The following is a 16,518-nucleotide window of genomic DNA, read 5'->3' as shown; positions in this document are numbered from 1 at the left end:
ATCCCAAAGAGCTGGGACCACAGGCACAGGCCACCATGTCAGGCTAGTTTTTTAGTTTTTTGCAGAGACAGTGTCTTGCTATGTTACCCAGACTGGTTCTGAATTCCTGGGATCAAGTGATCCTCCTGTCTCAGCCTCTGAAAGTGCTGGACCACCACACCTGGCCAATCTTACACCATTCAATTATATGCATTTTAATCTTAAAAAAAAAATCTTCCGGGCTGGGCATGGTGGCTCATGCCTGTAATCCCAGCACTTTGGGAGCCCAAGATAGGTGGATCACCTGAGGTCAGGAGTTCGAGATCAGCCTGACCAACATGGCGAAACCCTGTCTCAACTGAAAATACAAAAATTAGCCCGGCGTGGTGGCGCACATCTGTAGTCCCAGCTACAGAGGCTGAAATAGGAGAATCACTTGAACCCAGGAGGCGGAGGTTGCAGTGAGCCAAGATCACGCCATTGCACTCCAGCCTGGGTGACAGAGCAAGACTCCGCCTCAATTTAAAAAAAAAAAAAAAAAGCCGGGCGCGGTGGCTCACGTAATCCCAGCACTTTGGGAGGCCGAGGCGGGCGGATCACGAGGTCAGGAGATCGAGACCATCCTGGCAAACGTAGTGAAACCCCATCTCTACTAAAAATACAAAAAAATTAGCCGGGCGTGGTGGCGGGCGCCTGTAGTCCCAGCTTTTCAGGAGGCTGAGGCAGGAGAATGGCATGAACCCGGGAGGCAATGGAGCTTGCAGTGAGCGGAGATCGCGCCACCACACTCCAGCCTGGGAGACAGAGCATGACTCCGTCTCAAAAAAAAAAAAAACTCCCTAGACTGAGGAAAATTTTTATGCATTAAATTTAAAAAATTGATCTAGACCGGGCAGTGTGGCTCACACTTGTAATCCCAGCACCGGGAGGTGGGAAGATTGCTTGAGCCCAGGAGTTTGAGACCAGCCTGGGCAACAGAGAGACACTGTATAAAAAATCAAAAGATGAACTGGGAGTGGTGGTGCATGCCTGCAGTCCCAACTACTCAGAAAGCTGAGGTGGGAGCATCGCTTGAGCCCAGGAGGTCCAGGCTGCTGTGAGCCGTGATTGAGCCACTGCACTCCAGCCTGGGTGACAGAGTGAGACCTTGTCTCAAAAAAAAAAAACAAAAAAAACAACAAAAAAAAACACAGCATTTTTTTTTTAACGTATGAACTTTTTAGGTCTGTTTATAAATATCTGTCACTTTCAGCTGAGGTTTAATAAGGAAGTACGATTCGGTTGCAGGCCAAATTTAGGTTCATCCAGATATAGCTTAGTAAAACCTAACTGGGAATTTAACAGTGGTGCGATCTTGGCTCACTGCAACCTCAGCTTCCTGGGTTCGAGCGATTCTCGTGCCTCAGCCTCCCTAGTAGCTGGGACTACAGGTGTGCGACACCATGCCTGGCTGCTTTTTTTGTGTGTATTTTTAGTAGAGATGGGGTTTTGCCATGTTGGCCAGACTGGACTCAAACTCCTGACCTTAAGCAATCCACCTGCCTCGGCCTCCCAAAGTGCTGGGATTCCAGGTATGAGCCCCCGTGCCCGGCCTGGAATTCACTTCACCATTTCCCCTAAGTTTGGAACTGGTGTTTCCTGAGACCCCCCACGCCCCAACTGGCTGAGTCCCAGGGAGGGCAGGGATGGGCAGGAGGACGAGAGACCCCAGAACTGCTGGGTCTGCAGTGCAACTGGGGCTTCTGGCCCTTTGCCTGTTAGCTTGTACCCCTGGGAGCTGCCAGCCTCGCTCCTGGGTCATGGTCACATCCTCCACGCCAGCCCCAACCTGGCGCACAGTGGGTCTGTTTGCAGGACGGGAGGGACTTGTGGGTGAAGGCAGAGGAAAGACCTGGCTAGAGACAGGCAGGCTGGTCACTTCTATCTTGTGAAGGCCATCCTACCCCACACTACCAGCATGGACTAGGGTGGAGCACAGTCCTGGGGCCAGTGTTGAAGGGGTGCCCTGGTGTGGGCAGGGCCCAGGCATTCCTCCGTGCCTCCTTGCAGTGCAGTGAGGCAGAGCTGACCTCGCCCTGCCAGTGCAACCTGCTCCCCCAGGCCTGGGTAGTGACACACAGCTACTCCTGCGGGCTGAGGAGGCTGACCCGATTAACCATAGGGGTGGCTGGATCTGAGCAGCTGTGGAGGGTCCCTGGTGGTCATGGCAGGGTGGGTGTGGGATGGAGCCTCAGTGTCATCCTCACAGCAGTGGAGATGCTGGCGAGTGGGCGGACTTGGGGGGTGGGGGGCGCAGCCAGGAGGACCTGTGGGGCATCCTGAGGCTGGCTGGGAGAGGCAGAGGCCAGGGCGCAGGTCGGACCTGTCATCTTGGGAGCCAGTGTATGACGAGGTGCTTGACCCAGGGCTGCACAGAGGCCAGACGGCCTGGGGAAGGGGCACACTGCTGGGGCTGGGGAGGTGGGAGGTGGCCACCCAGGGTCTGGGGGCTTGATCTCAGCAGCCTGCCAGCCCAGGCCCTGGAGTTGGGCCGGCTGAGGAGGTCACTGGGAGATCTGGATGGGTGGGTATCTCCTGCAGGGCATGGGTGGCGGCTTCGAGGCCCTGGCACCTGTGTCCCACAGGCAGTTCTAAGCATGGCTCGTTGCAGTGGACGCGGGGGGGCTGTGGGATGGGCCGGGGCCGTCCGAGCGCTCCTGGATCCGGCCTGGTGACCTGGCAGTCTGGCTGGGGTTAGCAGGGTCTTGTGCCCCAGAACTGCGCGCTGGGAGGGAGGGGTGCGCGGTGCGGCCGGCCGGGAGCATGCGCCCAGGGCGGCCCTGTCCGGCGCATTGATCAGCTGAAGCCCCGCCCCTGGCCGGCAGGCCCTGCCCCAGACCTCCGGGCTCCTCCCCCGGCTGCGGCGCTGGCCTGGGCAGTGCGGTGCGGGGCTGGACTCTGCTTGGCGGTGGCACAGCCGCCCTCAGCCCCGGCGCAGACATGGACCCCTCGCGAGCCATTCAGCACGAGATCAGCTCCCTCAAAGGTGCGGTCCCGGGGCCAGGCCCGAGCCGGGGGGCGCGGACCACACAGTGACCTCTGGCTGGTGCAGCCCACGCAGGGTGGCGGGCAGGGTCTGCCATCCCTGGGGCGACACTGTGGGTCGCTGAGCCGGAGCCGCAGGAGACCCCAGACCCTGTCCCTCCGGGCTCCACCTGATTCGGGGTCCTACTGGGCTGGCTCCCGCGGCTCCGCAGCCCTGCAGGAGCGTCGGGGGCGGGGTGGCTGCTGCAGCGCGGGCGGCGGGGCGGGGATAGGGAACCAGTGGGAGCTCAGCCTTCACAGCAGGGTCAGCCTCTTCCACCCCGCCCGAGTTTGCCGCCCACAACCTGGCGTCCAAGGGGCAGGGCAGGGCTGTGGGGACCACTGTGAAGAGGCGCCGGGCCGGCTGGCCCTGAGCAAGTCCACACTGCAGCTCTTTGTCTTGGGGTGGGGTGGGGGGGCTGCCCAGGAGCCCTGACTGGTTGCTCTGGAAACCTGAAGGGGCCTGGAGTGGGGGGAGAGGGGCCGCCCAGTCGCACACCCTGGCCCTCCCCGTGCTGAATCAGCTACCGCTTCGGTTCCCACAGGGTGGGGGCGGGGGGCGGTAGCTTCCGCCCAGGGGTCGGGGGGACGCCTGGACCCTGGCTCAGGGGTGTGTGTGCTTCGGGGGGGTGTGTGCTGCAAGGCGGGGTGGGGGTGGCGCATGCCGCAGGGGGGGCGTGTGCGGAGCTGGCAGGGTGGGCCGGGAACATTCTGCTCCGGGCTCCTCCCTGCGGCTTCCCTTCCCGCCTGCAGGCCCCTAGCTGGTGGGAGGGAGGGGATTCCCACCGAGCTCCGCCCCCTCCCTCTGCTGGAGGAAGCTATCGCCCTCTCCTGCCCCGAGCTGGCTTGGGGGAGGCGGGCTGGTCAGGTGGCGGCTCAGTGGGGGTCAGTCCCGGCTCCCCTGCAGGCCTGTGTAGGAGAGAACCCAGGTCCACGTGCTTTTAAGGAGCCTTGGGGTCATTTTGGGACAGTGTGGGTATCATGCGTTAATTTGGTGGGGCTCTAGGAGATTTGGTGGGGATTAGGTTAGGGAATCATGCCAGGAAGATGCAGTGGGCCTGCCGGGAGTGCAGGAGGTCAGTGTGTGGGGGGCGCTGAGGGACTGGCCAAAAGGGTAGGGACTGCTTTGGGCACTGGGCTGGGCAGGCTTGGACCCAGCTGGTGGTGTTCCCAAAGCCACAGCCCTGGTGGGTGGAGGGTCCGCAGGTGCTGGTGGTCCGAGGGCGTGGCCTCTGTGGTCCCTACATCCTCCCGGAGCCTCACCTTCTGAGGCTGGCCTTTTCCTGCCTGGGGCTGGCTTCAGAGGGAGGGAGAGCAATGCCGCAGCGAGCTGGCCCTGCCAGAGGGCTGTGGGAACAGTGGCTGTGCCTTCATAGTTTCCCCGCCACCACATCTCTGTGCACGCAGGCGTGCGCGTGCGTGTGTGTGCGCGTGTGTGTCTGTGTTTGGAGCCTGCACCGTGGCGCCATGGAGACGGCCCCATAAACCCGCCCCCACAAGCTGCTTGTTGGCCGCCTGCCGGTTGCTGGCCAGCGCCTCCCACCTCGGGATCCCCCCTCTCCCTCCCTCCTCCCCACCGCCCTATTTATAATCAGTTCCCGGGTTTGCTGTGCTTGGTGGGAAGGGGCGTGTCCGCTCAGGGCGAGCAGCGGTCCGGTGGGGGTTCATGGAGTACAGCGTGGGACGGTGGGAGTGTTGGGTGTGGTGCCCATGCCTGGACCCTCAGTGCCGGCGGCAGCAGGGGGTGGGGGCATGATGGGTGTGGCTGGGCCAGGCCTGCAGGGCCTCGCAGGGCAGTTTCCTCTTCCCTTCCCTTGGGCCCTGACCGTCTTCTGGCCTGGCATTCTTCCACCCTGCAGCCATCCATCTGGCCCACAGACAGGCACTTGGGCTGCCCAGGGTGGGCGTCTGTGGGCCGTAGGGACTCGGTGACTTTCTCTGTGGCAGCATCTGGGAGTCTCTGGCCTCCAACAGCTGGGTTGGAGGCGGGGGTGAATAGAGGCCCCTCTGAACCGCCTAGCCGGTGCTCTGCTCACAGGGCTGTGGGCTTGGAGAGGCCACCCCTAATCTGGCCTGGAGTGGGAAGTGTTAACTTGGGTGGCCACCGCCTCCAAGCCTGGTGTGTGGAGGTGGGGGCTCTGTCCATTTGCCTGCCTGATGGACAGCAGCAGCGGTTTCTGCAGCCCGCCCGTCCTTGTGCTGTGGCAGCTGCCCCCAGCCACTCCCCTCAGACTTCCTCCCTCAAGACCCCAGCTTCTTCCCCAGGCCCTAGTCCTCTCCACTCAAGCCTCACGTCCCTCCAGACCTGGCAGCCCAGCACCCCCCTTCAGATCCTTGTGAAGCCGGGACACCAGACCCACATCCCTGCTGAGGACCCCTCCTGCCCTCAGCCCCCCTGCCTGCCCTGCCACCCTCTTCTTTAGACTGTCGGTCTGTATCCGCCCCCACTCGCCCCAGCACAGTCTTAGGGACCCTGAAGGATGTGTTTAGAAACTGATGTCATTTCTGACGTTGGAGCCGCGGGGCCTGGTGGGGGGAAAGGGGCAGCTGTGGGGATGGCCGCTGCCTCTTGAGGTGCCCCCTACTCTACAAGGGCCCCGTCGGCTGTGGGTGGGAGGGGCCGCCCGTGCTGCTGAGTCAGAGGGGGCCGGCCGGCATCCTGGAGGAGGGCGGGCAGCCGGCAGTGCTGGCAGGGATTGCACGGAGCCAGGCGCCGCGAGCCACACAGCCGGGAGCCCGCGCCCTCACGCTCAGCACCCCAGCCTGCCTGCCCTGCTGCTGCCCGCTGTCACACCCTGTAGCACAGGAGCCTCTCTCGGTGCCCCGGGCCTTCTCGTGGTGCCCCGCCTGCTGCCTTCGCCCCTGCGCTGCCTGCCCGGCTCCAGCAGCCATGGTGGCCGGCATGCTCATGCCACGGGATCAGCTGCGGGCCATCTATGAGGTGCTCTTCCGCGAGGGCGTGATGGTGGCCAAGAAGGACCGGCGGCCCCGCAGCTGGCACCCCCATGTGCCCGGCGTCACCAACCTGCAGGTCATGCGTGCCATGGCGTCCCTGCGGGCACGGGGCCTGGTCCGTGAGACCTTTGCCTGGTGCCACTTTTACTGGTACCTCACCAATGAAGGCATTGCCCACCTCCGCCAGTACCTGCACCTGCCACCGGAGATCGTGCCCGCCTCTCTGCAGCGTGTGCGCCGCCCCGTCGCCATGGTGATGCCCGCACGCCGCACCCCCCACGTGCAGGCTGTGCAGGGTCCCCTGGGCTCCCCGCCCAAGCGGGGGCCACTGCCAGTGGAGGAGCAGCGGGTCTACCGACGGAAGGAGCTTGAGGAGGTGTCACCTGAGACCCCTGTGGTGCCTGCTACCACCCAGGGGACCCTGGCCAGGCCAGGCCCGGAGCCTGCCCCAGCCACAGGTCAGCTGCACCCTGACCCCAATCATGAGGGGTGGAAAGTGGGGGTCTGGTTTGTCGGGTCTTGGGCCTGGGCCTGGGCTGGAGTGGTTGCAGTGGTCGGCAGGCTTGTGGAGCGTTGCTCACGCCAGCAGGTGGCCCCCCCACCCGAGGGGGGGGTGTGCTTGCTGATGGACCCACGTGGCCCCTCCTCCTCGGCTGGGGACCTTGGGGTGTGTAGGCCAAGGAGGAGCCTGTGGCTGATGCCAGTGCCTCCCCAGGCACACCCTGGGGCGCCCCCTCCCCTCTCTCCAACACTGCCCTTGCCTTCGCGCCCTACACTGCCTCTGCTGTCCCAGTGAGCTGTCTGCCCCGAGGCTCCTTGGCACCGAGGTGGGGGTGTGCGAGGAGGTGCTGGCGCTGGTTGGGTGTGGCCCTCCTCCAGCACGTGGCCCGGCTGCCTCCCCTGCCACGGTGGTTGATGGGTCAGGCTTGGTGTTGCACAGAGTGCCCAGTGTGACCAGTAACTGAGTGCTTGGCCAGCTTGGGCTTGGTGGTGGCTGGGGACGGCCCTGAGTGGGATGGGGAGAAGCGCAGGGTCCAGGCAGGAGGCTCCTCCGGCACGGCAGAGGCCTCGGGGCTGGGGTGTGGTGTGTGCTGGCCCAGCCTGGGGCCTAGGTAGGCCCTTCCTGGTATGAACCAGGTCCCACAGGACAGGACGGGTCCTGTCGTCCCAGAGGCTTCCAGAGACCCTTTGCTCTGCCCCTTCTTTGTGGCCTCCCTCTGTCCACAAGCACCTGTACCAGCAGGACCCAGGTGGGCAGATGTGTCCCCTGCAGCCCAAGGCTCACACACCCACTGTGGAGCACTCTGCCCTCCGTGCTGGCTCGGGATGGCCCGATCCCCAGCTTGAGGCCAGCCTGGCCCCACCTCCCTCTTTGGGCCTGGCACCTGGGGAGCAGCTTGCTGTCTCAGGCTGAAGAAGGGGGCCTAGAGTGGGGCTCTCAGGGTGGCCAGGAGTTTGCCAGGGGTGTCGGGGAGGGGGCCCAGGGGAGGCCCAAGTTTGGGGCACAGCTCCCTGTATGGGGGGCTGGGCGGAGCCCTGGTGCTGGCTGGCCTGGGGTGAGTTGGACTTGTTAGGGGCTTGCCTTGGGCCCATCTGGGAGGATCAGTGAGGCTGTGGGGTGGAGGCTGGCCTCCCCTCCTGGCTGTCTCTGAGGCCTCGGACAGGTTGTGTGGCCTCTCTAGCTCCTCGCTAAATGGACAACATGTCTCCGACAGGAGGCATGAGACAAAGACCCAGCCCATGTGGCCTTCCTGCTGGCCTCTCCCACCCGGCACCCCTGCCCACCCACTCCCTGGTCATTTGGCAGCCCAGCCTCCTCATGCTCGACTCCTGGGTGTGGTGACTGGGAGCCCCTCCCCTCCTTTTTCCCCTTCCTTGTCCATGGCTGGGCTGGGCCTGCAGGGTAGGCAGCTGGCGGCAGGGCCAAGGAAGGGGGTGCTGGGTGTGGCTGCAGCAGGCAGAGCGGAGGGCACCCCTCCCCGATGGAGGTGACTCAGTCCCCCTGAAGCCACAGCCGCCAGCGGCAGCTCAGAGTTTCCAACAGGAAGCGAGCCACAGCTCCGGATGAGTCAGGGCCAGCAGGCTCAGACCCCTCTCTCCCCTGGACCTCACGGGCTGAGCTTGGGGATGGGAAGGAGGAGGCTCGGATGTGGAGTGTGGCAGAGGGCCAGGGCTGGGCCTCAGGCAGTGGCAGCGGTCATGATGGCCCTGCATACAGCCCGTGGCAGTTCTGATGATACCTGAGACCATGGACTTCTCGGAGTTTTTTTAAGTGATCAAGCAGTGAGCTACCCTGCCCTTCCCCACTGCACAGCCGCTCTGTGGGTCGGCAGAAGGGCAAGGTCAGGGCTCATGGGCCAACTGTGCGGGTCCACGATGGCCCTGTTGGATGGGCTGCCCCTCTCCATCCAGCCCTGGCTAGGGAGCGCCAGCTGTACCCCTGAGGTGAGGCCCCTGCCCTCCCTGTGCCCTGGTGGTCTGCTTATCCCTGGATGGGGCCCCTCGGGGCCTGCTGGCAGCACATCTGTGTGGGAAGCCATCCGCCCACCTGCTTGCTTAGCCATGCACCGGCCAGGGCCAGGGCCAGACCCAGATGGAGCCCCTGCCCCAGGGGGCTCCAGATGTGCGGGGTGAACTGGGTGAGGAGAGAGTGATGGGGAGGTGGCTTCAGAAGCAATCAGGGAGGGCTCTGAGGAGGTGCCTGCCCTGCCAGGAGCAACCTGGAGAGAGGGACAGAGGGAGGCCGGAAGGCCGGAGGGACTCATGGGAAGGCCCTGGGCCTGAGGCAGAGAGTTTCAGTTGCTTGGTGTGGTGGGAAGCTGTAGGAGTGTGTTTTTATTTGTGAGTTTCATGTACGTTTCATTTTTATTTTATTTTATTTATTGTTTTGAGATGGAGTCCCGCTCTGTTGCCCAGGCTGGAGTGCAGTAGCGCAATCTTGGCTCACTGCAACCTCCGCCTCCCGGGTTGAAGCGATTCTCATGTCTCAGCCTCCTGAGTAGCTGGGATTACAGGCGTGAGCCACCACGCCCAGCTAAGTTTTGCTTTATTTTTTTTAGTAGAGATGGGTTTTCGCCATGTTGGCCAGGCTAGTCTCGAACTCCTGACCTCAGGTGATCCGCCCGCCTCAGCCTCCCAACGTGCTACCACCCAGTCCTAATTTACCTTGCAAATAGCGATGCTTTGCCTGGCTCAAAATTCTGAAGGAACCGAGGATTGTGTGGAGGAGACGCCAGCTGAGCGCTGTCCATGGACCAGCAATGGGCAGGGGCCAGGCAGCCACCATCATGGCGAGCACTGTCCACACACAGCACCTAGAGCTGCTTCTCACAGCAAAGGGCAGGGGCCGGGTAGCCGCCACCACTTCTGCTCTACACAGAGGACATGCCTGTGCCTCCAGCCTCCCTCCTTGACCCTCTGTGGCCCTGTGTCAAGGAAGGCGCCTGGAGGTGGCCTGGCTGCCTTGCCCTTCTTCACGGCCACAGGGTGCCCGGGTAGAGGTGGACTGTGGCCCGGCCAGCTCTCCACAGGGATCACTGGCTTGGCTGAGTCGCCTGTTTACAGGATTTCTGTAGATCGCCCGCAGGCTTCTAAGGGGAGTTATGGTGGGATTTGATTTGCACTTCACTGGTCAGCGAGCATCTGGGTGGAGAGGTATGGAGAGGGGAGGCAGGTGTCACCATCGCCCCTGGACACGATGCCTGGGGCTGTGCTGGTTGGGGAGGGCTCAGGTGGAGGAAGAGACCACCTTTGGGGCTGAGCAACATGAGTCTCAAGGAGTGGGGTGGGGTGGGCAGTTTGGGGCTCTGCTCCCACCTGGCTCATGAAATACCACTGGGCACATGGATGCCTGGAATGTGGGTAGGAGGGTGGGAGGGCAGGGCTGGGCTGGTGGGGCCTGCAGCGGGGAGGGGAGGCTATAGGGTGGGGTCTGCTGGGTGGGGCAGGAACAGCAGGGAATACCCATGGGCTGGGGCCAGAGGGCTCTCCAGGATCGCAGGCAGGCCAGTCCCTTGCACCCCCAGGCAGGTCTGCCGGGCTGGTCTGACCCGTCAGTCGGCTGGGCTTCAGCTCCGCTCACTGACTAAGGGGTGGCTGCGAGGAGGAGCCGCTGCTACCAGGGCATGAGTGGGCCCTCCCTCTGCCTCCCACCCCTTCCCTCCTTCCTGCCTCGCCTTCCTCCCTGCCGGCTCTCGGAGCAGCCTGGCCTGTGCGGCAGCCATGGACAGGTACAGCATGGAGGAGCTGATTCAGCTGGGCCAAGGTAGGGCAGGCAGAGCTGGGGGCTGTGGGAGGCAGAGGATGGGGAGCCAGGGACCAAGGCCTCGGGCTATGCAGGGCCACAAGGGGGCTGGGGCCGCCCCTGGCAGAGCTGTCTCCCTGTTGCCCACAGTTCTGTGCCGCCAGACGCCAGAATCTGGGATGCAGGGATAGGCACGGCCCTCTCTTGGAGCTGCCCCAGGGGTGTGTGTGATGTGTGTCCCGGAAGCACAGGCCCGGCCGGGCCTCCGTGGAGTGGTAGAACTGCCCGCTGCCAGCCTGGGGCACTCCTGCCTCCAGGAGCTGGTTCTCACCCAGGCTGTTGAGTCGGGCTCCTCTGAGGCTTCCCCAGCCTGTGGCGGGGAGTGGGCTGAAACGTCCAGCCTGTCGGGCCCTGCCTACTGCTGGCCAGATGCCGTCCTGGGCTCAGCTGGGAGTTGGGCCGTCTCTGGCATGCCTTTGGGGCAGCGGGTATCCCTGACCCTCAGGGCTGTCGGGGCCCGCCCAACCCCTGGCCACCCAGAGCGGGCCACTGCAGGCATTTCCCTCCGCCACACGGTTTTGAGGTGTGGGGCTGGAGAGCAGGAGGCTGGGGTGGGCTTCCCAGCATGGACTGGGGTGTCCTGCCTAGAGGCCCGGGGCCAGGCTGGTTCACTGTGCCTTGCTGTGGGCTGAAGTGACTACGGTGGAGGCCACCTGGGCTCAGATGGCAGCGGGCAGGATGGCGGGCGGCGCCTCAGGCTCCTGGTCTGCATTCCTGGTATAGGACTTCATGGGTTTTGCTGAGGGTTCCATGTGGTGCCAGGAGTGACGCTGTGGGATGGGGTAGGCCATCAACGTGCATTCTGCTGGGCCTGAGGGGTGTGCCCAGCAGACGGGGGTTCCAGGGAGAGGAGCGGGACTGTGCATGCCCCATGTCCTGTTTCCCCGGCTGCACTGGGATCTGATCTGCATAGGATATGCTATGGGCCTGCCTGTGGCCAGGCCCTCTGACCCAGGCCTTCCACAGAGCAGGGCTTTGGGGCTCCTGGGTGGAGTCAGGCCAGTCTTCTGCTGTGGCCCAGGAGAGGCATCTCCATCCCAGATTCCTGGGACCCCAGGAGAGGCTGTGCTGTGGGGCAGGCGCTGGCCTGGGTGGCCTGAGCCCTGATTTCGGGTTGCCTGGGTATCTGGCCCGTGTGTGACCTTGGGGCGGCTGTCCTGGCCACCGGTGGGGCCAGGTGCTGCGTTGAGTGACCTGCGCAGGGCCCTCTGGGAGAATGGGCAGCCTCTTCTCTTGGCCCTTGTGGCCTTTCCAAGAGTACCCCCTGGGTGGGCAGGGCAGGTGGGTGGGGACTGCACCCCCTCCTGCAGGGACGTGAGCCTGTGCCCCCCTGCGCCCTGCTGTATATTAGAACCCCCTGTGGGAGCTGGGGGACCGAGGTGTCGGGTGGCATCTCCCAGCCAGACCCGACTGCAGCGGGGCCTGGGTGCCCTCGAGCTGCACGTCATGTTCTAAGTCTGGGTGGTGACGGTCCTCGCGCGCCCTCCTCAGATATTTATATCCCCTGGGTCCCTGCCCACCGCTCCCCTCCCCCACAAGCTGCTGCTGACAGCGGCACGGCCGTGCCCTCCTCCCACCCGACGCTGCCGCTGGTGGCTTGTGCCTCCTCCGAGGGGCCTGTGACCTCCCACACCCCTGGCCCGCTCCGTCTGCCCCGTGGGCTCCTGCCACCGTCCCCGATGAAGATCGTGCCCGGTAGGTGGGCAGCCCTTGAAAGCCTTGTGAAATCCTAGTCCCTTGCTGGGGACAGGAGCCAGAGGGCTGGGGCTGAGGCTGGAGGCCAGGGGCTCTGTCCCTTGCCCTGTACGCAGCCTGCCTCATGCGCCCTCACCTAGACCCCCTCAGCCCCAATCTGCAGTCTCACTCCGGGGGCGTTGGGGCTGGTGAGGAGGGCGAAGGTGAGGGAGTGTGGTGGGATCAGCTGCAGGCTTGGGTTGGGGGCTCTGGCATCCCTCCATGCCGGCCGGCTCTCCCCAGAGGGCAGCCTTGGAGGCAGTGTGGGCTGCTCAGGCCCCTCTTCTGGTGGGGACAGCACGGGGAGGCTGGGAGGGAGGGACGGTGTGTGCTGAGGCTGGGGGGCTGCAGCTTGGCCATGTGTGCGGCTGGCCCCTCCTCCCGGCGGGTGTGGCCGCGGGGACGCAGGGGTTAAGGCCAGCTAACCTTGAGCGTCAGTAGCTCTGCGCAGGGACAGCTGAGCCGGCCGGGTGGGGAGCGAGGGTGGGGAGGTGCCGAGGGCCGGACCGGCGGAGGGAGGAGGAGAGAAGGCGGGCGGGAGCTATCTCAGGGCTGCTGCCGCGTATGGGGCGGTCCTGCAGGCAGGGCAGGCTCCGTCCCGGCGCTCCCCCTCGCTCACCCTGCATGCCGGGAGGGGGCCTGTCTAGCCTGGAGCAGCCGGTTCCCAGCGCAGGAAGGGCAGCCCTGGCGGTTCTGTGTGGTGGCCATGGAGCCCTCAGGCAGCCTGTTTCCCTCCCTGGTGGTTGTGGGCCATGTTGTCACCCTGGCCGCTGTGTGGCACTGGCGCAGGGGACGTCGGTGGGCACAGGACGAGCAAGGTAAGCCCAGCTGGTGGCTGCCAGGGACTCGGGGCGGGGCAGAGGGGCCGCCTGCCTCCCGCCCCTGCATTCCCTGTGCCCTCCTTTTCCTGTTTCCAAGCTGCATGTCAGTGAAAGCAGTGTTGCCCCCCGCCCCACCCTGCAGCGTAGACCCTGACCCTGCTGCAGTCCCAGGGCGGGGCGGGCTCTGCGGCGGCCCTCAGTCTGCAGCCTGTGCTAGGAAGGAAGGTGGAAGGGGAGGCTGGCAGGGCAGGAGCCTGTGGCAGCCGCCGTGGCAGAGACAAGTGGGGCAGGTGCCTGTCCGGCCATCACTGAGGTAGAGGTGGCTCCCTGCCCACAGAGCAGGGGGTGGAGCCGCACACAGGTGAGGCAGGTGTCCTCATGCCCTCAGGCCCCACAGGGGGTGGGGGCAGCCAGGCTGTGCCCTGCCCTCCCTGCTCAAAGTCACCAGCTCCTGGGCTGTGGTCCCAGGTAGCAGCTGTGCCCAGCACAGGATGGGGTGGGGCTGGAGTGAATGGAGCCTGGGGCGGGGCCCTGGGGATTGGGCAGCTTCAAGCATGGGCTTCTGGCCAGAGGGACTGCCTATCGGGGACCTGGCTGGCTGGACCTCTCCTGCAGTGAGGGCGCTGCCTGGCTCAGCTCCTCTGCTGGATCCCCGAACTTGAGATGAGTCAAGATGGGGCTTCTAGGCATGGAGCTGGGGACGCTCGGAGCTGCCGGGGACTCAGCTGCCAGGATGGGACTTGGGCTGAGGGCTTCTTCCCCATCCATGTTTTTGGCCGGGAACCAGACACTGTCCCTCCCTCCCCATCTCAGCCCACGATTGCCCCCCTCGGCCACGGTCCTGGCTCACAGGATGCCTCTAGTCCCAGGTGGTGCCAGATGTGGCTCAGCCCCTCGGTTCTGCCCCTAGCATTGTCTGCCCACCACCTGGCCCCATGCCCTGCCTTCCTCCCTGGGCCCCACAGTGCCATCCTGCTGGGAGGCCCCTCCCATGCCGCGGCAGTCCCGGGGCAGCCTCCCAGCCCGGCCCGTGGGTTGGGGCGCGGCTTCCTGGCTGCGCTGGGCGGGGCTGTGCGCCAGGGGCAGGTTCTTTGGGTCTGGGCCTCGATCCCGCAGTGGGCGGATTGTAGGGGGGAGGTGGAAGAGGTGGAGAGCCAAGCCGGCGGCCTCGCAGCGTGGGCTGGAAGCAGAGGCGCAGCCGCGGTCTGGCTCCCCGCACTGTCCGGGGGTCGAACCGGGGCTCAGGCCGCGACTGGCATGTCGGGGGTGGGGGGCACCTTTGCCTCGCCGAGGGAGGTCTTGCTGGAGCGGCCGTGCTGGCTGGACGGGGGCTGCGAGCGGGCCCGCAGGGGCTACCTCTACCGGCAGCTGTGCTGCGTAGGTGGGTGCGGTGTCGTGGCCGGTGGCACCGAAGGGGCCACTGTCGCCCTCACCTAGTGGGGCTTGGTCTCTGCTGGGAACCGCCACCCGGCCTCGGATGGGGGTGGTGCCCAGGCCAGGTGCAGCCTTGCCCCCTGAGCTCCGGAAACACCTGGGGAGGAAGGCGGGGTGATGTTCCCCTACCCCCATTTGTTTGTCTCTAGAGAAGGGGCTGGAGGGGGCGGGGCTGGCGTACTCCCAGCTGCTTCACGTCAGCCTGGGCTTTGGCCCGGGTTTCCAGGACACGGGGGAGGGAGGAGGTGCTGAAGGCGGGGCTCCGGGCCTTCTGTGGACTTGCTGCAGTCCTGGGCCAGTGGGATTCCCTTCCCAGTCTTGGGGTTTCTGTCCTAGGACTGTCTCCACTAGCTGCGGGACCTCAGCCATAGCATCCACACCTATAAAACGGGGGGCGATACTCCTCAGAGGGCCATGGCAGTGCCTGTCGTGAGGGACCCTGGGCTGGTGGCCAAGGGTCAGCTGCCCTGGACAGCACAGGTACCAGGCAGGTGTGCAGAGGCACCTGTGCTGGGGGTGTTCTGGGTACGTCCCAGGTGGGAGAGCCAGCTGAGCTGCAGCTGTAGAGGGTGGGTGTGGCTTGGCTGGGTAGGGCAGTGGGGAGGGGGTGTTGGTTGGTTTTAGGGTCAGAATAGGAGGAATGGGGCATCCATGGTAGGGATCAAAGGGGCAGGCTGGGCTGGGAGGGAGGGGAGGTGATGAGGAGGGAAGAGCTCAGAGCAGAGAGGTGCCCAGAGGCAGGAAGTGGGGAAGGGGAACTCGAGCCAGGCTTGGGAGGTGGAGGCCCCTGACTGAGCCCCCAGCCCACCCAGCCCCAGCCCTGCCCTGCCCCAGCCCTTCTCCCCACCCTGCCCCTTCCCTTCTCTGAGCCCCTGCCCCATTCCTGTCCCGGGCCCGGCCCAGGGCGGCATCTTTGGAGGCCTGTTAGTGGCAGGGAGAAGGCTGGAACAGGGGCCTGACTAGGGTGGGACCCACGCAAGTCGTGGACCTTGGCCCCAGCTCCCGGTTTCCAGCTGTCCTGGACTCCCTGTGCCCACCTCCCTGGCTGTTCCGGGATCTCACGCTGTGCTCCTCAGCAGAGTGGCAGCCGTGTTCCTGCAGGCAGGAGCCACCTGGTCACGGCCAGGACCCCAGAGCCCCACGCCCAGCAGGCGCGGTGCTTGGCCTCAGGAGAGCTGCTGGGCCCCGGGCTTCTGAAGAGGCAAACAGTGTTTCCAGAGGCTTTGCACCCGGGGACGGGTGGCAGAGGTGTGGGGTGCGGGGTGCCCTTGGGCACACGACCGGAGGCGCTGACCAGTACAGGGTCAGGTTTTGGTTTGGGGGCTTCTGTGACTCCTGAGGTCCTGGAGGCTGCTGGGCCAGACAGGCAGAGCAAGAGGGTCAGCTCGAATCTCACGCCAGGCTCAGAGTCGACGCGTGGAGACCAAGGGGTGTCTTTGTGGGGCGGGGTGTAAGACGTGGCAGAGCCCTGGGGGCTGACCGTGCCCCTTGGCGTGGGGTGGGGGCTTCCTCACCTCTGAGGGGTTTGGGCACCCCCCATTGTGAGGGTTCTGGCACCCCCTCACGGCCTCACGGGCAGTAGGAATGGGGTGGGGTGAGCTCTTCCCAGAACCGAGGGCTGAGTGCAGCTCCCAGCTGGACCGAATCTGCCTGATGTACGGCTGGAACATTCTTGTGGTTGGGGCAGCACATTCTTTCCTGTGGTGGTCGGGTGGGCTGGCCAGAGGCAGCTCCGCCCCAGACCCCAGGGAGCCAGAGGCCTCAACCAGCGCAGGCCCTTTGCCCTTTGCCCTTTACAGCAGGAGGCTGCTTCCCTTGGGCCCCACCCAGCTGCAAACAGCACCCCCCACCCTGGGGTCGCCCAGGTCCTGCCTCAGGTGTGGCTTCCCCTCCATGAGTCACGGGCCTGGGCCCCCTCCCCATCCCTGACTCACTGGCAGGGCCCCTCCTGGGGCTTCCTGATGCTCCATCCCCCCACGAGGCCCAGCCTCCGTGAGTCAGCCCTCAGCTACGAGCCTCCGGCCTAAGGCGTCTGCCTGGGCCAGGGTGGGCTCTGCAGGTGGGCGCTGCTCCAGGATGTGCCAGATGGGCAGCTTGGGAGGGGCTAGGCCTGGCGTGGAACCCCACTGGCCCCGGAGCAGTAGCCTGGCCTGGGGCAGGGCAGGCACCATGGGGTAGGGTGTGCTCCCCGCTTCATGCAGGTCTGTGAGGAGGTGTGACTGGGGGGCT

The 16,518-nt window shown here is 64.9% G+C and overlaps 1 protein-coding gene across 10 annotated transcripts in view; it reads left to right on the top strand.

Moving 5' to 3' along the window:
* The window catches only part of PLEC (plectin), a 61,745-nt gene that overhangs the window by 20,704 nt on the left and 24,523 nt on the right, over positions 1–16,518 (top strand). For 2 of the 10 annotated variants that reach the window (XM_073018497.1, XM_073018496.1), the window contains exon 1: positions 14,007–14,236. The exons of 3 other annotated variants lie outside the window; for them this stretch is intronic. In XM_073018497.1, the coding sequence (XP_072874598.1) occupies positions 14,113–14,236 (124 nt within the window). In that variant the 5' untranslated portion in view covers positions 14,007–14,112. Of the gene's footprint in view, positions 1–2,898; positions 3,005–5,796; positions 6,456–10,055; positions 10,262–12,586; positions 12,853–14,006; positions 14,237–16,518 lie in introns of those variants that run through there. 5 more of the 10 variants (XM_038000007.2, XM_008001848.3, XM_038000008.2 and 2 more) reach the window with 5 other exon arrangements.

The sequence above is a fragment of the Chlorocebus sabaeus genome, chromosome 8 (assembly GCF_047675955.1).
Source record: "Chlorocebus sabaeus isolate Y175 chromosome 8, mChlSab1.0.hap1, whole genome shotgun sequence".
Taxonomy (NCBI): Eukaryota; Metazoa; Chordata; class Mammalia; order Primates; family Cercopithecidae; genus Chlorocebus; species Chlorocebus sabaeus.
Note: the sequence above shows the minus strand (reverse complement) of the source record. Positions and strands in the feature narration are given on the sequence as shown.